At 36.7% G+C, this 27,561-nt stretch overlaps 2 protein-coding genes across 9 annotated transcripts in view; one reads left to right on the forward strand and one right to left on the reverse strand.

Annotated features, from left to right (window-relative positions):
- The window catches only part of LOC127881595 (dedicator of cytokinesis protein 3-like), a 173,845-nt gene extending 148,630 nt beyond the window's left edge, over window positions 1-25,215 (reverse strand). For all 8 annotated transcript variants that reach the window (XM_052429588.1, XM_052429589.1, XM_052429591.1 and 5 more), the window contains exon 1: window positions 25,043-25,215. In XM_052429588.1, coding sequence (XP_052285548.1) covers window positions 25,043-25,088 — 46 coding nt within the window. In that variant the 5' untranslated portion in view covers window positions 25,089-25,215. The remainder of the gene's footprint in view (window positions 1-25,042) is intronic.
- Window positions 25,216-26,874: 1,659 nt separating this feature from the next.
- The window catches only part of LOC127831156 (uncharacterized), a 44,319-nt gene continuing 43,632 nt past the window's right edge, over window positions 26,875-27,561 (forward strand). The window contains exon 1 of the mRNA XM_052356150.1: window positions 26,875-26,974. Within this exon, the coding sequence (XP_052212110.1) occupies window positions 26,875-26,974 (100 nt within the window). The remainder of the gene's footprint in view (window positions 26,975-27,561) is intronic.

The raw sequence follows: 27,561 nt of genomic DNA on the forward strand, positions 1-27,561 counted from the left end.
GAGCATTGTTGTCCATGGGTGCAAATAGAAACATACTGATTTGAGCATAGTTGTCCATGGCTGCAAATATAAACATACTGATTTGAGCATAGTTGTCCATGGCTGCAAATAGAAACATACTGATTTGAGCATAGATGTCCATGCTGCAAATATAAACATACTGATTTGAGCATAAATGTCCTTGGCTGAAAATAGAAACATACTGATTTGAGCATAGATGTCCATTGCTGCAAATAGAAACATACTGATTTGAGCATAGATGTTCATGGCTGCAAATAGAAACATACTGATTTGAGCATAGATGTCCATGGCTGCAAATAGAAACATACTGATTTGAGCATAGTTGTCCATGGCTGCAAATAGAAACATACTGATTTGAGCATAAATGTCCATGGGTGCAAATAGAAACATACTGATTTGAGCATAGTTGTCCATGGGTGCAAATAGAAACATACTGATTTGAGCATAGATGTCCATGGGTGCAAATAGAAACATACTGATTTGAGCATAGATGTCCATGGGTGCAAATAGAAACATACTGATTTGAGCATAGTTGCCCCATGGCTGCAAATAGAAACATACTGATTTGAGCATAGATGTCCATGGCTGCAAATAGAAACATACTGATTTGAGCATAGTTGTCCATGGGTGCAAATAGAAACATACTAATTTGAGCATAGTTGTCCATGGGTGCAAATAGAAACATACTGATTTGAGCATAGATGTCCATGGCTGCAAATAGAAACATACTGATTTGAGCATAGTTGTCAATGGGTGCAAATAGAAACATACTGATTTGAGCATAGATGTCCTTGGCTGCAAATAGAAACATACTGATTTGAGCATAGATGTCCATGGCTGCAAATAGAAACATACTGATTTGAGCATAGTTGTCCATGGGTGCAAATAGAAACATACTGATTTGAGCATAGTTGTCCATGGGTGCAAATAGAAACATACTGATTTGAGCATAGATGTCCATGGGTGCAAATAGAAACATACTGATTTGAGCATAGTTGTCCATGGCTGCAAATAGAAACATACTGATTTGAGCATAGTTGTCCATGGCTGCAAATAGAAACATACTGATTTGAGCATAAATGTCCATGGGTGCAAATAGAAACATACTGATTTGAGCATAGTTGCCCATGGATGCAAATAGAAACATACTGCAATGAGCATAGTAGTTCAGCACTGAAAATAGAAACATACGTCTTTGAGGATTGTCTTTGCTCATGTTCTGAGCAAGTTTCATAAAAACCTCTAGAATGTCGACTAGGTTTTCTAGAAAACTTCCCATACCCCTTGCAGCCATGTTTCTCAACCAACTGAACCATTTCTGTCACGGTCTAGATATCATTTGGCCAAATGTTCTCAGCAAGTTTCATGGTGTGACTTGTAGAGTTCACAAGTTTTTTAAATGTAATTTTACATAGAAACCTAGTTTTTTACCTCAGTTTTAAACTGGACCAAGGTATATAATCACTGGGACAAATGTAATGACCAATTTTCATGCAAAATGGGCAATAAATGATGCCTCTAGCGTGTACACACAGTTTGTATGCATGACAGACTACGGACAATTATTTTTTTGTAAAAAGGGCAAAATGGACATGTTGTTCTCAGATGAGTTAATAAGTGAAAACAAATGTACATATACTGCTTAAGGCATTGCGTTGAAGCTGACAAAAATAAGATGACCAGATTTTAATACATGTGTGTGTTTCATTGTGATTTCTACCTAATTGACCATCAAGCAAGTCCCATCCATATAGCCTGAAACCTTTTTGACAAGAGGTCAACAACAATAACTTCATGTATCCAGTGAACGAAAACAGAGTGCTGAATTCTCTAGTATTCAAATAATGTCAACACCAATATTACTAATAAATTAACATAAATAAGCAGTGTTATTCACCAACCTCAATGCATATACCGGGTATACATTCATATAAATTTAAAATATTTAATGACATTTTTCTAAGAATGTGCATGTTCATTTGCTAACACTAATTATTTGCTTTGTAGTCTGACATTTACTGTGTAAATTGAGTGGTTAAATTCACATTTGTATGAAATGGTTACTATTAAAATAAGATATACTGTTGTAGCAATACATGTATTATTGCCGACAAATGTTTGATAATTTGATCTTCACTACAGAATTTTTTGACTTTCTGATAATTAACTATTTAGTACCATTATAATATGATCTCCCATCAATCTAATATTTTCAGAATATTTGTTTTCAAAAGTTATATATAAAAGCATAACAAAACATACATGGATGTAAAGACTTCATTATGACGTAAACATGTGACAAATCTGCAATCAACATGCATTAAGCATGTTAAAATGTTAAGTGTAAGTTTAATTTATGTCCTTATCATGCAACTTCAGAGTATAATCATGACATGAAATTATAATAAGTAGACAGCTAAGCACGCTCTTGATGCTTATAATCATCGTTTGTAATGTAAACATGCCTGACAAGCAATTAATCCTCTATCGTCGGCTCCGTGCGAAAATGTCGTAACTAGGTTTTGGCGCTAAAAAAGATTTTGAAAATATCACAGTGATGATAAAAACCCGCTTTCCGTGCGAAAATGTCTAACCTCCTAGCCAAACAGGCGCTTAAGCAATAACCATGTGATTATTTGGGAATTTTTCATTGGATGCCGTACTTGTCCGTCAAAACCTCGTATCTCGATATGTACACAGTGCGGATGATCGAGTTTGTGTAATCTCAATTCATTTTGGAAGAACAGCTAATGTAAGTATTCTTAATATGTTTTGTATGTATTTAAAATCACTTCTTCAACAAATGTTATTGTATTTGATGGAAAATTTGTTTGAAAAAAAACATGAACATGTTCATTGAAACATGTGTGCCCTGTATAAAAAAAAATATTGAATACATTTTGCATGTTGTATCTTCTTTTTTACTCGTAAAACAATGAATTTATTTGATTCAACCGAGAGAATGTCAATAATTGCAGATCTGTAGTTTTGGGTATTGAAGTGAATATAATATTGAAGTGAAAATCTACTATCAACAAAATAAACAAGATACGGCCTTTTCGCACAATGACTTTGTGTGACTTAATCACTAACAGATTTGTTTGCCTTTTTGTTTTCTAACATGTGTATACATTTAAATTGGTAATTCTACAGATGCATGCATCAGTCTGTTTGTAAGGTCTCGGACATTTTTTGATATTTGCTTAATATATCACATAACTTTAACATGGTACATTACTGAAGTCTGAACACATTGTTGAAACAGAAACTTAAATCTATCGTTATTAAAGATTATTTCTTTTTAACGACAACGCTATTAACTTAAAAATATAATAAGTTCAAATGCACTTCTGTGTTAATTCAGGACTTAATGTGTCGCCATAAAGGAGGCTCTCGTATTTCATAATCTTTTATTTTTTCAGGTACATGGCTGTTTCAGATGGCTTAACTCAGGTAACCTACCTGAATTCATTTTAGTTCAAATATTTCGCTCTCTGGATCCGCACGAACTACTTCAAAGTATAGCATTTACAAACAGGAGATTTCATGAAATAGTACATACTATTTCAATTTTATGGAGGCACTTGTCGATGGAAAATCAGCTTGAGATATCTGTGATAGATTTACAAAACATTCTGAAACATTCGGTCGCATTCTTAGAATTTCTTATTCCGTGTGCTCAATTACGTTTTCATTCCGCAAATATAGACTGTTTGTTTGTTATAGATCTCTGTAATGCCAGACGGTTGTATTGGTTCTATCTCACTGAGTGTACATTATCAACTTTGTATTCCATTCCGTGTCTGCCAAACATTGAAATACTAAATATATCAGAATGTCGAAGTTTGGTGGATGAAGTCATTGGAGTGATTTCGTCTTTGCAAAATTTAGATCAACTGTACGTGCCCTTCACAAACATTGCACCTGAAACAATCCTTACTATATGTGAACCATTGACTCAACATCGTTCAAGAATACTGAAACCAGAGTTGTTGCATTTTCACTTAACACTGGCGAGTCAAGATGAGATTTCGCTTAACAGATTAGTAAAAAAACGGTACATAAAGTTGTCTTTACATTTTTACAGAATTTGAAAGTAAAGATGTTTTCTAGAGGTAGAATCTTAGTAAATCTGGCCTTGAAAACACAGTCTGAGCCTCATTTTAATACTGACGATACTAGGTCAGACAGGAGAAGTTTTACTATACAGGGGCCAAAAATTGAGGAACGCAAATCTACAAGCTACGAAAAAGACAAGTTCACTGAAATCGATAAATCAACTTCTGCAACAAATTAAACCAGAAAATAACCCATTTCTATCAAGACAAAACTTGGAAATGATGATGAAATGTTAATAGCTACAAAACGTGATATTAACAATAACAACCACCTATCGGATAACGATGAACCTTCTAATATATCATTTGATAACGATGACAATGTAGCAGACCCAGATTGGAAAGACACTGATCCTCGCAGTTCAGATACATATGACTATCCTATGGACAACAATGAAACTGACTACCAAAACGTGATAGAAACTTATGTTACTGAAAGTAAGGTTAAAAAACAAAACAAGTTCCGAAAGATCATTTCCAAAGAGAAGTTCAAAAGAAGAAACGAATGAGAGGTGAACAGTATTTAGGGGTGAGGAAAGATAAAGATTCAGGTGTGAAATCGTATTGGGTTGAACGTGCTGGACGATTGCTTTGTCCAAGAAAATATGGGAAAAGTGCACTAAAACCAGCAAAACAAGACACTGTCCAAACTTAGATGATGAACACAGAACGATGATTTTTGATAAGTTTTGGGGAAAAAAACATGGATTGGAAACAAAATAAATTATATATAATTAACCAAGTGAAAAAGGTTGAGGTTATGGAAAAAACGACAGGAACACCTTCGTCGAGCAGAAGGAACTTTTTGTACAGGTACTATCTGACAAAAAGAAGTGAAAGAATCCCAGTTTGTTGTAAGAGTATGTTTACAACAACATTGGGTATAAGGGAGAAAACAGTTTATAACTGGCTGAACGATTCAGAAAGTGGCATACCAAATACTGAGGAAAAAAGATAATCGGGGAGCTAAAGACGAATACAAGAAGCGTGAAGAGTCGGCCAGAGAAAATCTGAATAACATTCCAAAACTTGATTCACACTATTGCAGGGCTTCTTCTTAGCTCTTCTGTATATGGGAACGTAGACAACGAAGATTACCAGCTTCATATAAAATTTAAAGATGAAACCAGGCAGAGCAAACATTCAGATAAGGAAAGAGCGCAGAATGACCCAACCAGAGAGAGAGAGAGAGAGAGAGAGAGAGAGAGAGAGAGAGAGAGAGAGAGAGAGAGACAGAGAGAGAGAGAGAGAGAGAGAGACAGAGAGACAGAGAGACAGAGCAGTGCTCCAGCTAGGATTTGAAAAGGGCAGGGGGGCTTTTTTGTCAAAAGGGCACTTCGACGCGCAGTATTTTGTGAAAAGGGCACTTTCGACGCGCAGTATTTTGTGAAAAGGGCACGTTCGAGCGCGCGGGTGTTTCTGGAATGCTTTCTATTGCATGTTCATTTATATGTTATAAATAATTGTATTATTCCCATTATTATTAAACCATTTAAATATAATGTCTACAATGAGGATTAAACTAATTACAATGTAATAAGAGATTTATGAACTATCATATGTAAAAAAAAAAAAAAAAAAAATTTTTTTTTTTTAGGGGGGGGGGGGGGGGGGGCAGGGCGGAAGTTCGTGGGGGCAGGGCGAGGTTCGGGAGGGCAGGGCGCGGCGCCCTTCGATTTAGGGCCTAGCTGGAGCACTGCAGAGAGACAGAGAGACAGAGAGAGAGAGAGAGAGAGAGAGAGAGGAGAGAGAGAGAGAGAGATAGAGAGAGAGAGAGAGAGAGAGAGAGAGAGAGAGAGAGAGAGAGAGAGAGAGAGAGAGAGAGAGAGAGAGAGAGGAGAGAGAGAGAGAGAGAGAGAGAGAGAGAGAAGAGAGAGAGAGACAGAAGAGAGAGACAGAGAGAGAGGAGATCTCGAGAGAGAGTACAGACATCGAGACGACATAGACCCTGATACAGCTAGATAGCCCATATCATATAGACAGAGAGAGAGCTCGATCTAGCAATTATCAGCATAGATGATAGAGATCAGATATAATCGATATATGAGATAGAGACATATATACGAGAGACAGAGAGAGAGAGAGACAGAGAGAGAGAGAGAGAGAAGTAGTAGTCGTAGTCGTAGTAGTTAGTAGTAGTAGTAGTAGTAGTCGAGTAGTAGTAGTAGTAGAAGTAGTAGTAGTAGTAGTATGTTTTGTTATATCAGAACTTGCCTTTAGGACGTTTTCAAATGTTCCCTCCATATAATCCGCGTCTGTGATTGGCTGATTATCTTGTGCGCACAATATAGCGATTGTGTTTTCAAGTCTCAAAAAAAAAAGAGACGGGAAAACAGAACTTGTGTTTTCCGCTCCAAAAAAAAAAGACGTGAAAACAGAACTTTTGTTTTTACATCGCCAAAAAAAAAGAATCCTGAAAACAGACTTATTTTGTGTTTCCCAGAGTTAATTTTTTTTTGGCGACGGGAAAACATAAGTTTTTTTTTTTTTTGGAGCCGTGATGTGCCACCGTACGTATCCTTACACAGGGTGTTTAGAATTCTGGAAGAAATACTTTTTGTCATATTTTGTCTCAGTATAAAAGTAGCATTTCAGAGGTCATAAGAACCCAGAAAATTGCTTGTTTATACATATGTATGGAAATTGCTTGACCCCTTGAATGTCTATGTCGGATTATTCTCAGTCTTTGGGCACATAAGAGCCTGTCGGTACAAGCTGTGAACTCCTTGTCAGCAAGCATCAGTCTGCATTATATACTCTATTGCCAGTGATCTGAACAATTGTGAACAATTAAAGGTTTTCTATTCACATCTTAAATCAATTCTAGGTCATTGAAAGTGTTATCAAACTTCTTTTTTTCTAGATAAGTGATCAAGTGCTCAAATAGAGCTGAAAATCGTTAGTTAGTATTGTTAAAATATCATGAAACATTTTATCATAACATGTACTGGCACTTTATTGGCCATGTAATATTACTGGTGACATACCCACCACATTGAAATCAGAGTATGCAAAATCACAGACGTTTCATATGTACCTAACCAAGCTGATAAAGTCAATCCCATATTGTAGCTACCGGTATCTTAGTTTGAAGTAAATGTTCAAAGTCAACAATCTGGCCTAAGATGTTTCAACAATAAATGATGTTGATAACCCAAAATGTCCTATTGATGTTCTAACATTTAACCTGTTTTTTCATGTCAAGTGATTTCATGCCATGATATCATTCATATAGGTTCTCAAAGGGAGGCCCATTTTTATTTTGCCTTGTTCCTAAATTAATTTTAAAAAAGTAAACAAAAAAGGGTCTCACTTCACTGGAATCAGGCTCAAAAATTGTGAAACAAAATCATGACCTTGACATTATGACAGGAATTAATGGGACTTGTTTTAAGTATACAAACCAAGACTTATTTTTTTAAATCTTTTCAAGTTTGTGACAAAATATTATATTAAACACGTAATTTTGAAAAACAACAACAATAGTATATGGTTGCATCAGACAATCCTTAAGTTCATGCCTATAAATGGTAATCTTTATTCCTCAAATACCCCTTCATTTACTTCTTATCTATACAAATCTCAAATAAAATACCATGTATTTTCTTACTTATTGCAAACAAATGAAAGAAGACTTATATAATTTTCAATACATTTTCTGTATTTGGCAAAGCATGAGGACAGGCTAGTGTCTGCATCAAACATCATAAACATCAAAATGATAAAATAATTCAACAAATGCATATTAAAACAAGAGCTTTCTCCATCGGAAGACATATGCCCCCAAAAAATGCTTTTTCGAAACCTAAACACAGATTTCGAAACCTAAACGCTGACCCTTAAAGTTCAAGGTCAAGGTAAAAGCGGTCATTTTTGTGCACATTGAAAGGCCTTGTCCATAATATACACATGCATACCAAATATGAAGATTACATATGAAGTGATATAGAAGTTATGAGCATTTTTCGAAAACCTAAACGCAAAAGTGTGACAGAGAGACGGGCGGACAAACAGAGGGACAGTGCAATCACTATATGCCCACCTTTGGGGGCATAAAAACATGTCATTCATACACATATACAATATCACGCCTATTTTGTTTTTCATCTCCAAGTTAACCAATACCTTAGTTATTAATAAAGTACAAAAAAGAAATCAAAGACAAACTTTGAACAATCTTTATAGTTCGATTGTGTCCAAAGCTGAATGACGGAAAACTGCCAAACACACTCTCTTTTTTTTTCATCGTGCACACTTTCAGTATGCCCAGGCGTTCTTATTCATAAACTCAAACGATGAACATTATATTACCCATTGACAAATACTGAAACAAGACAATTAAATAATCACTTGAGACATTTAAATGGCAGGAAATTCAGATTCATGTACTTTATGGGCAACTGTTTTTGGAATTAAGTTCCTCATGGTGATCATTTGTGCTCTATATATTAAAATGGGATTGATTCATGAAACTTCTAAGATTTTTTGTCTAATTTTTTATAAATCCTAAATCTGCATTATCTGAGGGCCTTTTTGTGCAGTCTATAGAAAACATACTAAAAGAAGGTTTGAGTACGAACATGTACCTAATCACTTGAAAAAAATCTTCCTAATATGATTGTTTTTTCAACAATACCTAACTAGAATAATTAATGGTAAATATACCAGTACTGGTACTAATAATGTTAACCAGGCACAGCAGAAACAGTTGCCATCTATCTGGGCGTGTTAATATGAACTGTAATTGTAATATGATCACCATGTACTATGAAATGCATACTATAAGTGGCCTCATTTACCTCACAGCACAAGACAAGACATAAAGTTTCAATATTGAATAACTAGAACAGCTTTTTAAGATACATTTTGACTAAAACTTGACACTTTGTGAAACATTTCCTTCATACAGAGTTAAAGGGGCCTTTTCACGTTTTGGTAAATTGACAAAATTGAAAAAAGTTGTTTTAGATTCGCAATCTTTCGTTTTAGTTATGATATTTGTGAGGAAACACTTAAACTGAACATTTACCATGGTCTAATATAGCCATTATATGCATCTTTTGACGATTTAAAAACCTGAAAATTATAAAGCGTTGCAACGCAAAACGATTGAATAATTTGGAGAGTTCTGTTGTTGTCATTTAATTTTGTGAAACTACAAAGATCACTTATATCAACTATAAAATACGTCTCGTCTACATACTTGGCAGATCATGGCCGAGCGATCTAATTGGTTTTTACTTCTGGACTCCAGGGGTCACTGGTTCGAGCCCTGCTGTGGGCTACTTTTTTTTACCTTTTTTAAATTTTATTCTTGATGTTTTACTGGAGCTATTTAGGTCCAATGTTTACATTTATCAATATAAAGCATTTAATGAAAAACTTCAAAACCTGTGAAAAATCTGTGAAAAAGACCCTTTAAAGTGATATTATGGGCATTTTTCACTGTTGAATTGAGCTGAAAAGAATTAACAGGTCAAAAGAGTTAGTTAAAATGTGGTTACTGACCAATTATCTGCAACTCATCTTGCTACGAGTTGTTTATAAAAAATATAAATTGTATTCATTATTTTACATTACTGGTGAGTCCTCTAAGCCGAAATTATCCGTAAAACAAAATAGTGCCTTTGTGTCATATGCACAAATCTGCACTTAAACTAAATTAAGATGCACATCGTAAATCGCATCATTTCTGTTGTCAGTTGTCAAAACAAAAGTACAGTTGATATTCAAATGCATTATTTTTCTCTTTCCGGGATATTGTTTTAGTATGTTGATGCTGCATTAACAAATATACATGTATATGAAGTGAAAACACCAAAAATAAACAACGGTTGCAGTAGACACCTTTAAACTATAAGATGCCCATAATATCACTTTAAACAAATTAAAAAGTAATTTATTCTCTTTTAGCACAATTTTTCTAGTTTCTGAAAGATGCAATCCATTTAAAATTAATAATATTTTGTAAACAAAATCAGTAATTGCAAGCTTTTCCTCTTTACAATCAAATTTAAGGAGCTTGCTTTAGCAAACAGCTTTCTTCTGTGTTGTTGGATTTAGTAATAGACGAATCCACAAATTTCATTTATGATCAAAGAAATGTGCAAATTATCTAACCACAGCATATTCTTGTCAGTTACCAGTACATTATTTAAAACAAAAGAGCTTATTGACAGTAAGTCCAATTTGGGAAAAAATATATACTTTTTCCATTTGGAATGGGCCCCACTACCGGACACATATTTGAATGGAAAAAAAACTCTGATCTGTTAACCCTTTCAGTGCGGGAACCGAGTTTTAAAGGCCTTTGCAAACAGTTTGGATCCAGATGAGACGCCACAGAATGTGGCGTCTCATCAGGATCCAAACTGTTTGCTATTCTGATAGTATTCTTTGAAAAAAATCGAAGAAAATGCTAATATTAGAAATTCTGCAGACGACATTTTTGCAGACGACAAATTTCCCAGCATGCAAAGGGTTAAGTAGTTCATCCCTTCACCTGTGTACACAATCCAGTTCAGTCTATTCTTTGACTTGATTATAAGGAATTTACTTATATTATAGACTCAAGAAATACAAGGTACTAATGCACAGCTAGGGTTTATAATACCTGATCAAATATACTGATTGGTACAGTGGACCTGCATTAAAATGAGCTTCTGTGCTATTTAAACTATTTATCACATTTTCAACAAAAATATAAATTTCTTGTAAACACATTATCCCTTATTCTCAAAGTATCGACCCTGCTCATTGTATAGTGTCTTTGAAAAAAAAAATCAACAAGCAAATCCGTTGAATTGATATCTCCCGCCAATCTGCTTCTGGACACAAAAGTATTATATTTGACACTCAAAAAAGCATTTTTTTCAAGATACAAATGGCCATTACTCCGTTATTAATAGATGGTGTACAATGCCATTTAGCTTGCATCATCACCTTATCCATATAATATACTCATACCAAGTTTCAATGAAATCCGCCAAAGCACTTCCAAAATATGGCTCTGGACGGACGGACAGAAAGAGGGACGGACGGACAACGCCAAAACAATATCCCTCCGCCTATGGCGGGGGATAAAAAGTGCTGAACAGTTAATGTTTTTCGTTTTTTAGAAGTTTTTATTTATTTGCTGTTTATTAATGACTGTCATGATAATCTTTCTCATGATTTCTGGTTTTGACATTTGAAAGTAGGTCATGTTTATTCCAGGCGGATTATGATTATACATAATTGTGTTAGTTTGTTTTTGGTTTATTAGTAGGTTTATCAAATGTTGAATAAGCTGTTTAATTGTGAAAAAATATAATAATTTAAGAAAAACAAGAAAGATGAACAATGGTTTTGTTTTTCCAATAAAAAAAAATATATAGACAAAGATCATGCGCATCAAAGTTACAAACCTTAGCAACCAATCAGAAGGGCCAATATTATGAGAAACGATGTTCATGATACTGATTACTTCATGGGGCTTAGTCTCGCCAGAATTTCAGCAAAATATTACCAATTTTAATGCAGTTTTGTTGTTATGTCTAGGAACACATAAAACTATAGATTGATGTATTAAACATGTATGTTTTTCAATCTTTTAACTTTACATATTTAGATGTTTTCATTAAGAGGGCCGATACTACGGATACACATGCTTAATGACATACAAAAAGAAAGAACAAATCCCTTTAAAGTATGTTTAAATCCCTTATTATAGATTATTTGTTTTTTCATTAAACATAAGACGTCTCAGTAGCTATTATCTATGAAATTGTTCAAGATAATCATCATTAACATCCCTAAAACAAACAACACTGTCACCAGGAGACGCTCTGCATGATAAAAAGGCTGGGTCAGGAAATAGGCAATAAAACCAAAAAAATATGTGAGTTTCATGTCTCCATTATTGCTGTTAAAACAAGCCCAAATGCTACAACATTTTATCAGATTTTGTCATATTTGTTCTTATTTTTATTTACTTATTTGTAATCAGCTGTTTTTGGCTATTTCCAGCTGAGGCCCAAAGTTTCAATATGTCTTGCATACATCCGTAGCTTCCTTACGTCACAATAGTTATGTGCCAATACATTTTTCCTGAGATCAAAAAATACAAAATTAAGAAAAACAATAGAGGGGGGGGGGGGGGCAGTGGAATTAATCACAATTTAAGATATATTTCAAAAAAATAAAATAGACCCATACATATTGCATAATAATATTTTTATTAAAATGTATTTGATATAAGAATGTAGAATCCATAGAATCACCGTAAAACTGCCTGCTGGTTTCCCCCCAATTTACAGTATGCAAACTGTTCATTTTACCGCCATTTCGTAAACTGTTTCAAGGGTGCAAATACATTTTATAAACGCATGCTAAGCTCTTGTCATCATGTACATCATATATGTAAGTTTTAAAATCCTGAATTCTTATGCATATGATTTGATTAATAAACACTGATGATGATCTTAAATGCGTATGTTTCTATAATTATTCAGAAGTGAATGTAGAAATGACATTGCAATCCCAGTGCTTGCATTTCATTAAGCTGATATACCATTAAAAATATTTTGCTGAGTTTTTAAGTTTATATATAGTTAAATTTATCGATTTAAAAACATTTTGTACAGAATGTGGTAAATTATTGTGCATACAATCTTTCATTCCTCTGCAGTTTTTATTGTAGTGCATGCACATTAAGCCAAATGTGGCAAACATTATTAAATCTAGTAAAGATGTCAGACTGACACAGTGACATCTGACCTTTATGAATATCATGTATGGGTACACCATTATTGAGTTGTAAAACGATCATAAATAACAAAAAGGAAAATCACATAAAAGAACAGATAAATTTCAAGCCAACAAAAATGGTGCTCTTTTTTGAGGGAAATTGCAAAAAATAGGGAAGTTGGATCCAATAAACCAAATATTTACAAAAAAATGCCTTAAAGCGGGTATATACGATTTTTATATGTGCTGAATTGTAAAATATTGATACAAATATGTTATAATAACACACAATATGCAAGAAAAATGATACATTTAAGACGAATTTCATAAAATACAGCAAATACAAATTAGCGCCCCGAGCCGATTGTGACGAAGATAATTCGTAATTATTTTCCTACAATAACCGATGCATTCGTCTTTTTAGTAAGTGTTCGTGTGTCGTATGAATCGATATCGCTGCAGGAATTTCAAATGAACCGTTAAACTAAATTTAGATTCACATCGTACATGCATGATATACATGCTGGCGAATTAGGCTGTACAGCCTTTTTCGATTTCAGAATTAAATATCTGGCTTATTTAGCATTTTTCGACACATGTTCTTTTTAACTTTTATTTTAGTTTATATTGAAATATATGTATAATAAGTTTTTACACATTTTATATTAATAAATAAATATTTGACAAGATCGTATATACCCGCTTTAAAGTTTAAGTGTAACAGGTTACCTTACTTATTGCACATTTTCTTTTTTTTTTCCTGTATACAAAAGTGAAGCTTTAAAGTCATTTCATGCCCAATTAAAAAATTTGAATGAATTTGATGTAAGCTTTTATATAAAAAAAACACTCTTCGATCATTACTATTTAGATTTATCCTTTAATGGTTCCATCTTTCTTTCACCAAAATGGACAAAAGCCGTATTTTTAAAGAGGTTAATGTATCATCAAATTGTCAAAGCAAATGACCTTAAAGAAAAGACGTTCAGCTGCAAATCAGAAAGAAAAGATGATTATTTGTTCAACAGCAACATTGTGAAACATTCACAAAAATATGCAAAAATGAATGTCAGAGGCAGGTTTCCATTATAATAATTAAACTTTGTAAACCAAATTTATACAGGCTTTTACAGCAGTGTTTTTTTCCCACCATTTTGGGAATGGAGCCCACTCCCTTTGGATTGGGAAAAATCGCGGCATTTTGACCTAAGTTGGACAATTAGTGGTGTTATTTTAGTGCTAACAAATGCTTCAAAAAGGAGAATAGAAGTGTTTCAAATATTAAATAATTTAATAAAGTGTTACTTGTAGAGCTGGATGGGAAATTAACTAAATGTTGATCTAAAAACAAAGGTTTTTTAAACCTTGAATTGTGAATTTTTAGCTCCCATTTGGGAAAAAAATATACTTTTTTCCATTGGGAATATGGCCAATTACTGTACCCAATTTTGAAAAAAACAACACTGTACAGACATTGTGTTGACTGAAGGCTGCATTCTCAACACAACCTCCATACCTTAATTAAGGTGTTTACCACAATCTCAAATATAGTACTATGTTAGTGCTCCATTAGAACCAGATGTTAAAAACCCAAGAAGTATGTTTGAACAGTGCCAATCTAAAGTTATCTGAAGTATTACTTCTTGATTGATATAATAATTAATTAATTAATAATAACTATATTAAAAAGAATAATATATTTTTGGATCTATGTTTAAAATGCTCTAATGATCTAAAAATGGTCATCTTAGAAGTACCTCTTATGTGTAGTTTTCAGGTTCAGCCAGGGGATAGCCTCAGACTGCACATGATTTAAAGTGAGCAAGGCCACTTATGAGAAAACCAAGTCTTGCAGACTTTACAGTGGACAGGGTAGCTCCTGACCTTGCAGGACTTTACAGTGGACAGGGTAGCTCCTGATCTTGCAGGACTTTACAGTGGACAGGGTAGCTCCTGACCTTGCAGGACTTACAGTGGACAGGGTAGCTCCTGATCTTGCAGGACTTTACAGTGGACAGGGTAGCTCCTGACCTTGAAGGACTTTACAGTGGACAGGGTAGCTCCTGATCTTGCAGGACTTTACAGTGGACAGGGTAGCTCCTGATCTTGCAGGACATTACAGTGGACAGGGAAGCTCCTGATCTTGCAGGACTTTACAGTGGCCGGTATCTCCTGATCTTGCAGGACTTTACAGCGGACAGAGTAGCTTCTGATCTTGCAGGACTTTACAGTGGACAGGGTAGCTCCTGATCTTGCAGGACTTAACAGTGGACAGGGCTGTTCCTGATCTTGCAGGACTTTACAGTGGAAAGGGTAGCTCCTGATTTTGCAGGACTTTACAGTGGACAGGGTAGCTCCTGATCTTGCAGGACTTAACAGTGGACAGGGTAGCTCCTGATCTTGCAGAACTTTACAGTGGAGAGGTAGCTCCTGACCTTGAAGGACTTTACAGTGGACAGGGTAGCTCCTGATCTTGCAGGACTTTACAGCGGACAGGGTAGCTCCTGACCTTGCAGGACTTTACAGCAGACAGGGTAGCTCCTGACCTTGCAGGACTTTACAGTGGACAGGTAGCTCCTGACCTTGAAGGACTTTACAGTGTAGAGGGTAGCTCCTGACCTTGAAAGACTTTACAGCGGAAAGGTAGCACCTGATCTTGCAGGACTTTATAGTGGACAGGTAGCTCCTGACCTTGCAGGACTTTACAGTGGACAGGTAGCTCCTGACCTTGCAGGACTTTACAGTGGACAGGGTAGCTCCTGACCTTGAAGGACTTTACAGTGGACAGGTAGCTCCTGACCATGAAGAACTTTACAGTGGAAAGGTAGCTCCTGATCTTGCAGGCCTTTATAGTGTTCATGGTAGCTCCTGACCTTGAAGGACTTTACAGTGGACAGGGTAGCTCCTGACCTTGAAGGACTTTACAGTGTACAGGGTCGCTCCTGACCTTGAAGGACTTTACAGTGGACAGGGTTGTTCCTGATCTTGCAGGACTTTACAGTGGACAGGTACCTCCTGACCATGAAGGACTTTACATTGGACAGGGTAGCTCCTGATCTTGCAGGACTTTACAGTTGACAGGTAGCTTCTGACATTGAAGGACTTTACAGTGTACAGGGTAGCTCCTGACCTTGAAGGACTTTACAGCGGACAGGTAGCTCGTGATCTGTCAGGACTTTACAGTGTACAGGTAGCTCCTGATTTGCAGGACTTTACAGTGGACAGGTAGCATGTGATCTTGCAGGACTTTACAGCGGACAGGTAGCTCGTGATCTTGCAGGACTTTACAGTGGACAGGGTAGCTCCTTATCTTGCAGGACTTTACAGCCGACAGGTAGCTCCTGTTATTATAGGACTTTACAGCGGACAGGTAGCTCCTGACCTTGCAGGACTTTACAGCGGACAGGTAGCTTGTGATCTTGTAGGACTTTACAGGGGACAGGTAGCTTGTGATCTTGCAGGACTTTACAGTGGACAGGGTAGCTCCTGACCTTGCAGGACTTCACAGTGGACAGGGTAGCTCCTGATCTTGAAGGACTTTACAGTGGACAGGGTAGCTCCTGACCTTGCAGGCCTTAACAGTGCACAGGGTAGCTCCTGACCTTGAAGGACTTTACAGCAGAAAGGTAGCTTGTGATCTTGCAGGACTTTACAGTGGACGGGTAGTTCCTGACCTTGCAGGACTTTACAGTGGACAGAGTAGCTCCTGACCTTGCAGGACTTTACAGTGGACAGGGTCGCTCCTGATCTTGCAGGACTTTACAGTGGACAGGGAAGCTCCTGATCTTGCAGGACTTTACAGTGGACAGGGTAGCTCCTGACCTTGCAGGACTTTACAGTGAACAGGGTAGCTCCGGACCTTGCAGGACTTTACAGTGGACAGGGTAGCTCCTGATCTTGCAGGAATTTACAGTGGACAGGGTAGCTCCTGATCTTGCAGGACTTTACAGCGGACAGGTAGCATGTGATCTTGCAGGACTTTACAGTGGGCAGAGTAGCTCCTGACTGGCAGGACTTAACAGTGGACATGGTAGCTCCTGACCTTGCAGGACTTTACAGTGGACAGGTAGCTCCTGACCTTGAAGGACTTTACAGTGGACAGGGTAGCTCCTGATCTTGCAGGACCTTACAGTGGACAGGGTAGCTCCTGATCTTGCAGGACTTTACAGTGTACAGGGTAGCTCCTGATCTTACAGGACTTTACAGTGGACAGGGTAACTCCTGACCTTGAAGGACTTTACAGTGTACAAGGTAGTTTCTGATCTTGCAGGACTTTACAATGTACATGGTAGCTCCTGATCTTGCAGGAATTTACAGTCGACAGGGTAGCTCCTGACCTTGCAGGACTTTACAGTGGACAGGTAGCCCCTGACTTTGCAGGACTTTACAGTGGACAGGTAGCTCCTGACCTTGCAGGACCTTGCAGGACTTTACAGTGGACAGGGTAGCCCCTGACCTTGAAGGACTTCACAGTGGACAGGGTAGCTCCTGACCTTGAAGGACATTTCAGCGGACATGGTAGCTCCTGACCTTGAAGGACTTTAGAGTGGACAGGTAGCTCCTGACTTTGCAGGACTTTACAGCAGACAGGTAGCTCCCGATCTTGCAGGATTTAACAGTGGACAGGATAGCTCCTTACCTTGCAGGACTTTACAGTGGACAGGTAGCTCCTGACCTTGAAGGACTTTACAGTGGACAGGGTAGCTCCTGATCTTGCAGGACTTTACAGTGGACAGGGTAGCTCCTGATCTTGCAGGACTTTACAGCAGACAGGATAGCTCCTGACCTTGCAGGACTTTACAGTGTACAGGTAGCTCCTGATCTTGCAGGTTTTTACAGTGGACAGGTAGCCTCTGACCTTGAAGGACTTTACAGTGGACAGGGTAGCTCCTGATCTTGCAGGACTCTACAGTGGACAGGGTAGCTCCTGATCTTGCAGGACTTAACAGTGGACAGGTAGCTCCTGATCCTGCAGAACTTTACAGTGGACAGAGTTGCTCCTGACCTTGTAGGACTTTACAGTGTCCAGGGTAGATCCTTACCTTGAAGGACTTTATAGTGGACAGGGTAGCTCCTGACCTTACAGGACTTTACAGTGGACAGGGTAACTCCTGACCTTGAAGGACCTTACAGTGTACAGGGTAGCTCCTGACCTTGCAGGACTTTACAGTGTACATGGTAGCACCTGATCTTGCAGGACTTAACAGTGGACAGGTAGCTCCTGACCTTGAAGGACTTTACAGTGGACAGGTAGCTCCTGATCTTGCAGGACTTTACAGTGGACAGGGTAGCTCCTGATCTTGCAGGACTTTACAGTGGACAGGTAACACCTGATCATGCAGAACTTTACAGTGGACAGGTAAGCTCCTGATCTTGCAGGCCTTAACAGTGGACAGGGTTGGTCCTGATCTTGCAGGACTTTACAGTGGACAGGGTAGCTCCTGATCTTACAGGACTTTACAGTGGACAGGGTAACTCCTGACCTTGAAGGACCTTACGGTGTACAGGGTAGCTCCTGACCTTGCAGGACTTTACAGTGTACATGGTAGCTCCTGATCTTGGAGGACTTTACAGTGGACAGGTAGCTCCTGACCTTGAAGGACTTTACAGTGGACAGGTTAGCTCCTGATCTTGCAGGACTTTACAGTGGACAGGGTAGCTCCTGATCTTGCAGGACTTTACAGTGGACAGGTAACACCTGATCCTGCAGAACTTTACAGTGGACAGGTAAGCTCCTGATCTTGCAGGCCTTAACAGTGGACAGGGTTGGTCCTGATCTTGCAGGACTTTACAGTGGACAGGGTAGCTCCTGATCTTGCAGGACTTTACAGTGGACAGGGTAGCTCCTGATCTTGCAGGACTTTACAGTGGACAGGGTTGTTCCTGATCTTGCAGGACTTTACAATGTACATGGTAGCTCCTGATCTTGCAGGAATTTACAGTGGACAGGGTAGCTCCTGATCTTGCAGGACTTTACAGTAGACAGGCTAGCTCCTGATCTTGCAGGACTTTACAGTGGACAGGGTTGTTCCTGATCTTGCAGGACTTTACAGTGGACAGGGTAGCTCCTGATATTGCAGGACTTTACAGTGGACAGGGTAGCTCCTGAATTTGCAGGACTTTACAGTGGACAGGGTAGCTCCTGATCTTGCAGGACTTTACAGCAGACAGGTAGCTCCTGATCTTGCAGGACTTTACAGTGGACAGGGTTGTTTCTGATCTTGCAGGACTTTACAGTGGACAAGGTAGCTCCTGATCTTGCAGGACTTTACAGTGGACAGGGAAGCTCCTGATCTTGCAGGACTTTACAGTAGACAGGGTAGCTCCTGATCTTGCAGGACTTTACAGTTGACAGGGTTGTTCCTGATCTTGCAGGATTTTACAGTGGACAGGGTAGCTCCTGATCTTGCAGGACTTTACAGTGGACATGATGGCTCCTGATCTTGCAGGACTTTACAGTAGACAGGGTAGCTCCTGATCTTGCAGGACTTTACAGTGGACAGGGTTGTTCCTGATCTTTCAGGACTTTACAGTGGACAGGGTAGCTCCTGATCTTGCAGGAATTTACAGTGGACAGGGTAGCTCCTGATCTTGCAGGACTTTACAGTGGACAGGGAAGCTCCTGATCTTGCATGACTTTACAGTGGACAGGGTAGCTCCTGACCTTGCAGGACTTAACAGTGGACAGGGTAGCTCCTGATCTTGCAGGACTTTACAGTGGACAGGGTAGCTCCTGATCTTGCAGGACTTAACAGTGGACAGGGTAGTTCCTGATCTTGCAGGACTTTACAGTAGACAGGGTAGCTCCTGATCTTGCAGGACTTTACAGTGGACAGGGTAGCTCCTGATCTTGCAGGACTTTACAGTGGACAGGGCAGCTCCTGATCTTGCAGGACTTTTCAGTGGACAGGGCTGTTCCTGATCTTGCAGGACTTTACAGTGGACAGGGTAGCTCCTGATCTTGCAGGACTTCACAGTGGACAGGGTAGCTCCTGATCTTGCAGGACTTTACAGTGGACAGGGTTGTTCCTGACCTTGCAGGACTTTACAGTGGACACGGTAGCGCCTAATCTTGCAGGACTTTACAGTGGACAGGGTAGCTCCTGATCTTGCAGGACTTAACAGTGGACAAGGTAGCTCCTGGCCTAAAAGGACTTTACAGCGAACAGAGTTACTCCTGACCATACTGCGCAGATGTGCATTCTGGTCTGTAGCTACGATGGCAATGTATTGCATAAGACCCATGCTTGACATTTGTTTAATATGAGTTTTTTTATGACAGGTTTATCAAAAAAACATTTTCAAGGACACAATCCAGTATGGTAAACAATAATCAGAGCTTGACGTAGTGATTTAAGTATGCATACAAGATGTGTATATATTTGTACAGAAAGTTTAACTTCCTGATTTAATCACTGCAATGTATATTTTCAATATCCATTCAAAACCAAACAAAGTATTTATCTCTTCATTCCAATCATTTGAAATCTCTTAGCTTCCGTGTTTACATCTGTACAGGGTATATTTTCTAGCCAGCAAGAAATTGAAATCATGATTAAAACTTAATAACATTTGGGAGTTAGTACACCTTAAAAGCTTATATGTGAACATTTGTAGGAATCATTCTTCACATTTACCAGACTGTATAGTTTCATTCAGTTGTTAACCCTTTGCATGCTGGGAAAATTGTCGTCTTCAAAAATGTTGTCTGCTGAATTTCTAAAATTAGCATTTTCTTATATTTTTTTCAAAGAATACTATCAGAATAGCAAACAGTTTGGATCCTGATGAGACGCCACGTTTTGTGGCGTCTCATCTGGATCCAAACTGTTTGAAAAGGCTTTCAAAATTCGGTTCCAGCACTGGAAGAGTTAACAATACAGGACAAAAAAACAACAAATTGCCAAATAATTTGAAAATCTTAAATGCTGTTACTTTATCAAATTCCAACATATAATGTTGAGGTTCTAACCTGCTTACTAAAAATTCTGCTTAATTTACTTCCTATAGTTATTTCATTAATATGAGCCAGTTTACGTCACCGTTCACACAATCAATAGAGAAAAGTTCATGAAGATATCATTTAATTATTTAAGTTAATGCTGTCTGCTTTGCATGCACTATTTAGTGAAAGAAGGATCTAAACTAATGACAAAATAAGTTACCAGTATAAGACATCTACATGTTTAGACTTTTAAAACCAAAATTTTGTAATATATCTCTTCTTCCCCCAGCTGATGTATGCAAATATTTTATATTTAATGTACAAACGCATGCAAAGATTAGTTATTCATAATTCAAACTGCATTGGGGCTACCAGTTAAGTTAAAGGTGGAAAAATTCCTCTATAATTTTGCAAAAAGTTATTTATAGACACACACACATAAGTCTCAAAACCCCCTTTTGAATATAGTATGAGCAATCTGTTTACAAGAATAATAAAGATCTTTAACAGAGACTTGTTGATAACACATTTGTTCTACATGTCTCATCCACACTTCCTTGATGCAGTTTAACTTATGCAAGAGCTTGTTATCATGTGACATCTGCAATCTTAAGAATTAAGTGTTTAAACTTCAAACAAATTAAAAGCTACTGTAGCTACACTTTGGCATATGCAAACAGTTTGTTGTATGAAAATTTACTCACAAAAACAGATACTCTAATACATCCACATGTAGTTTAGGTATAAATATTATGATGTCTTTTTTTTTTTTACAATAAACACAACTCTTGGATGTATACCATACGAAAAACAATGTTAACTAATTTAAATTTGATATGAATATTATGTTTTAAAAATACCCAAAAATGAAATCTCTGAGCTTTGTTTTATGAAGCCTTTTATGAAGTTATTATCGTATAAAAGCGAAAAAAAAGAGTTCAATACCTAAGCATGGCAAATTTTGACCCCGTGGGCATGATTGGAACATTTTTTGTATAGACGACAACTATACAAAAACTACAACAACATTAATGAGCTCTAAAGCATACAGTTGCTTTTTAGACATATTCAAATAACACAGATATAATACATGGATTATAATTAAATACGAAATTCAGTGAAGATAGAAGTAAAGAAAAAAATTAGCGATTAATAAAACAAGTAGTACCAGTTTTAAAATTGATCTTGATTCTGACAAAAATATTTATACATTAATAAATTTAATTTGTTTCTTAATTCTTCTGTATACAGTCTGCATTTTATGTTTTAAATCTTAAAGATTTCTTTTTTATTTTAAGTTTGCATTCACAAATGAAATTTAACAGCCATATTTAAAAATGGGGTTTTACTACTGTATTTCTAATATCTATTTATATGGGACATAAAAAAAAAGAATATCGCAATTACTCTAAGTTTTCGGACACTATGTTTTCGGACACCCCCTATTTTGGCCAAAATAATTATTTTTCGTGATCTTTATTTTTGGACAATCGCGTTTTCCTCTATCATTAATGACTCAAAATTTTCAGACACCATACTTTACAGCGCAATTTTACCAGATTTTGGCACTTATCTTGTGACACGTTGATCATGGGGTTTTACAGACGGATTAAGGTCATAAAACCTGGGAGATGCATGCCTGATGGCAATGGACCATAACATTTGCGTAATTGGGTAAATAACCATGTGTACCGGTAGAAAACAAACCCTTCACCGTACAGCATTTTAAATGATATCTTCCTATTAAGGAAGCAGTATATTTAATGTTTTTAATTTTTTGTTCTGTATCATTTTAGGCAAGAGTAAGCAAAGCTGTGAAGTTGTTTTTATTTTTAAGTAGAAACACTATTGTGCATTGCTTTATTGCTTTTATTTCAATATAATGTAATTTTCGGACATTCAATTTTTGTGTCTAAATTTTAAGACACATGTAATTTTTTAATATTTTCCGTATCTAAATTTTTGGACACAAATTTTTATCCCCCGCCATAGGCAAAGGGATATTGTTTTGGCGTTGTCCGTCCGTCCGTTTTTCTGTCTGGAGCCATATCTTGGAAGTGCTTTGGCGGATTTCATTGAAACTTGGTATGAGTATATATATGAATAAGAGGATGATGCACGCCAAATGGCATTGTACACCATCTGTTAATAACGGAGTTATAGCCCTTGGTATCTTTAAAAAATGCTTTTTTAGCTGAGTGTCAAATATAAAACTTTTGTGTTCAGAAGCATATTAGTGGGGAATATCAATTCAACGAATTTGTTTGTTATTATTATTTTTAAGTGTCAGAAAACTTAAGACATATATACTTAGGGTATTCACTGTCTGCAACATTTAGATTACAAACTTTACATTTTCTGTCATTTCAAGCTATATGGTTGTATAAACCATGTTCATTTCTAATCAATGTGATGATAAACAAAATAGTTTTCCTTGAAATGGTATCTGCATTTAAGTTATCCTTGATGTAGTGAGTCTTTGGTAATAGTTTATCTCACTGGGCCTGTGATAATCGAATGATAAAATAATCATTGATTGATAAGATTGTACATGCATGTTTGTTCAGACTATTCTGTTAGGGTCTCTTGCTAAGTCTAAATGTCAACCAACCTAGTTTCTCAAGTATTAATGTTATTGTTTTATACAAATGTAATACCTCTGAGCCCTTTTTGAGTTAGGGAACTCCACTGTCACATACCAAATATCAGAGGTGTGTCACACACCGTGTGAGCCTTATGGTTTCAGAGAGAAATATATTTGTGTTCTGATGACCTATATAATATGCAGTGGACTTGAACAATTTGATAGAGGGCAACCAATGATCATTCTTGTTCAGTTTTGTTAATATATTCCCTGGAGATGTACACTATGACTTTGTAACCAAACATGTGTGCCAGTTCACATTTCCAGGAAGGTAGGAGTTCATTCAATTATTCAGTCATTTAAGTCTGCAGAACTAATCCAGCTCAGGCAATAAAACAATTGTTTATCAATCCCCTCATTTGTGATGAAAAAATCCAAAAAGCCTGTTAAAAAATAATAAAAAAGATACACAAAATATAGGTAATCAATTTACACATTGCAAAGGTAATTATTTAAAGTCAAATTGCTTGAAATTACTTCAATTAGTTATTTGAGGTATTGATCTCCCTTAGTTCTTAGTGAAAGTGTTAAGTCTGATTTGTGATTTTTTCAAATCTCGTAATAGTTTTTTTTAAACTAAACTTCATTTCTACACACCAAAAAGATAAAATGTCTTAGATTTTGCTATTGGAATTTTGTCCAAACTTAACAACCAAATGTTGAAAACAATAAAATTAAGATAAAATATACAAAATAGAATTCTCAGAGTATTCTCCTCTTGTAAATAAGCAAATATATTGATATTGGAATTCAATGAACACTATTACTTTCTTTACAAAAACTTATCAACATTTACCTGTCTAAAGCTGAAACTCGTGCAAATGGTATCATTAAAACAAGAAATAATTGCTTTTTATTTACTTTGTTATTCTTTCGTACGCTCTATCCACCATATTGGGAAACTGTCGTTATGTTGCCAACTTAAAGTTGTGTCGCTATGGGTTTGGTCACAGTACACCAATATTTTGCACATCGTGATATTTGTAGTAACCTAAGTCGATAACGATGTCGAACTGATGTCGAATATTTACGCTGTTCCAAAATGAAAATGTCGGCAAGAATAGCGTGTAAAAACATCATCATGCTTTTTAAGGTTGCATGCAAAGGATAATGTCTGTAGGCTGCCATTCAGGTAAATTTAATGTGTTTTTGAAGTTTATTAACCGCTTTCCTTAATAGGTAACGAACGACGTCTGTTTAGTGATGCGCACAAAATCTGTGTGCAGAACTGCTATTGTGTTTATGAAGAAGTGCATATGTACTCCCAGAGCCGCCATAGCAAAAATTATCAAAGGCTTTGGGAGTAAATTTATATGGACTAGACGGTTGTGGTCCTTTCATGATATTATAAATATAAAATAATTATACATCTTTTTGGCCAAACAAAAGATGTCTCCAGCTTTGAAATGTTGAACAATTAAGTTGCCCAATTGGCGATGAACAAGAAGAACTAAGCCGTGCAGATGGATATGCTAAACTTTTGAAACGGATATTGAAATGATAATTCAATTCAATAATTCTCATGAATGGTGCAAAGTATAAATTTTATACCGAATAACAGACGAAATGGTCAATGTCATAACATACCAACTCCAAACTTGTCCGAGGATGGGGTCCAAGAACTCATCGGCATGATTCTACATAAATTCCACTGTTTTTAAAATGAACTACACTCAAGCATTTTCACTTCCTGATTTATCTCTGTCAAATTTTACGCCATTGTTGTTTTGATCACATGGTTTAAATAACTACATATTTGCAGTGCACACAGGGTATGACTAGATACCGAAAACAGTACTGTTTTCGCGAAAACAGTAACATGCACCGAAAACAGTTAGATTTCCCACCTTTACATCGTGATAGTGGCGTTAAACTATGATTTTAATGAATGTTTACTCCAGTACGCATTTAAATTATGCTTTATGTTAATTATTTATTTTTTTACGAAAAGCATTTTATTACTGTTTTTAAATTGAAGCATTATATAATACGAGGACATGATACCGAAATCAGTAAATTTACCGAAAACAGTTAAATTTCCCACCTTTACCTCGTGATATTCCCGTTAAATCATGATTTGATTATATGATTACTTCAGTAAGCATTTAAGCGAAGATTCAAATATGTTTAAGACAGTACCTGTAATTAAGTCAATGGTAATATAAAAGAATACATCATCAAAAAATATATTTTATTATTTAACACATTTTAAATATAGTATTTCTGGTAGACAAAATTAAAGTAAACACACATAAATATTTTACATAAAGACAATCTGGAAATAAATAACATGTCATCATAAGATGCATAATATGACGTTCGGTATCGGACCGTGTTTTAAAGTTTAAACATGTGCTGATCGCAAACGAGAATTAAGACAACAGCTTTAAAGCCTATTAATAATCCCAGCATAAGGGAATGATAATCACAGCATAAAGAAATATTTCATTTAGATGCATAATGTGTCGTTCAGGATAAGATGGTGTTAAACATGTGCTGATCGAAAACGACAATTAAGGCAACAGCTTGACGTCAATTTTTACAGTTTTCTTTTAGCGGATGGCGTTCTTGATCGCTCGGCTCGTTTTCTCTTTCGTTGGCAAGGTTTTTTACAGACAGAAGGTGTTTTAATCAGTGATCTTGATCCATCAGTGGACACCACTACATTTGGGTGAGACTTCCAGTAGTCACATAAGAATTTTTTTATTTTCCGTTCTCGTTGTTCTTCGGATAACATCACCCAAAGGTCGATGGACACTTGGTGGTGTTTGAATTGTTCCGTCAATCTAAAGTTACCCGTACCTCGCACGGCCCTACATCATTCCATTCTTTCTTCATCAACGATCTGCTCTACCTTTGATATGAATTTGCTGAAGTCCATTAACTTCCACTGTGTAGCCGTTTTTAATATGTGATTGGCGGATTCACAATTGTTGTTAGTCCACCCTGTACGTGCTAACCTTTCCTATTAAAGACGGTTTGATAACAAAATCATTTAGTTTCGGAACCAAGTTGTTGACAAAGTAAGGTAGAAACTATTTCCCTCGGACATTTTCATCTTTTGATGTTATTAATCTCTTAATTCTTTCAAGTCGTACATTGTAAGTATCCACATCAACTGCCTTAATCAATCCATTTTCGCCCAAAACAAGTTCATTAATTTCTTTCCGGTCTGAGATTGAGTACCCTACCTTGTCTTCCATGTACCTGTTGGTGTTTTCTTTGAGGTGACGGGTGCACAGCACATGTGTAGATCCAGTGAGACACCTACTTATAGCATTTCTTAGGGCTGTTTCTCCGTCTGTCCCTACGGTCAATTTCGATATTTCGGTGTCTGTTAATTCATCTGCTACATCGTGAAGAGGGAGCTATACGCTTTCGTAGTGGAATATGTATGTATGAACTTTGGTTCAAAGCAGATGGGGGACTCACCAGTCGATCTGTTCACAACAGAGATATCTTTATCCACCGTCGGTGTTACGTGGAATTCCCAGAGATTGAAGGTTTTATCCATGCCCAGTACTTTGCCGTTGTTTTCACAGCAGAATCGCTTTATGTCTCGGATTTGCTGTGAATTGAAGAGTGTAATTACACGGTGGTTAAATCCATTCAAGTGCTTAACAGTTTGGACGAATGATGATGTTTTTGTAAGTTCTTCTAAGGTTATAATCTGGTCAGCTGCGTTAGAAAGCCAATGGGTGTCTATCTTATTTAATTCGTATTTCATATTCCGAATTCGCTGGTTTGCAAATTATTTTTTCTCCCTTTCAACGTCTTTAACTGAGCGGTGCTTCACCTTACTTTCTAAATGCCTCCCAACTCGTGGTTTTGTTCTTATATATTTCACATTTTTGTCTATGTCTTTTACAGAGCCATAGAATTGCCTTTCTAGAAATGACCCTATGTACTCTACTATCGCAATGTTGTTTGATATTTCAGGCATTATGTTCTCTGTCTTTTCTACCAAAGTCACCCTTTTCTTAAACTGGGAGGTGTCGCTGTTAGATGCTTTGAGTTGTAAGTAATATCTGTGGATGAAAATTATTTCTGTTTCAGCTGGCTGAGGGTCAAATGGAACATATACTTTCTTTTTATCAATAAATTTT

Source organism: Dreissena polymorpha, chromosome 5, assembly GCF_020536995.1.
Source record: "Dreissena polymorpha isolate Duluth1 chromosome 5, UMN_Dpol_1.0, whole genome shotgun sequence".
NCBI classification, from domain to species: domain Eukaryota; kingdom Metazoa; phylum Mollusca; class Bivalvia; order Myida; family Dreissenidae; genus Dreissena; species Dreissena polymorpha.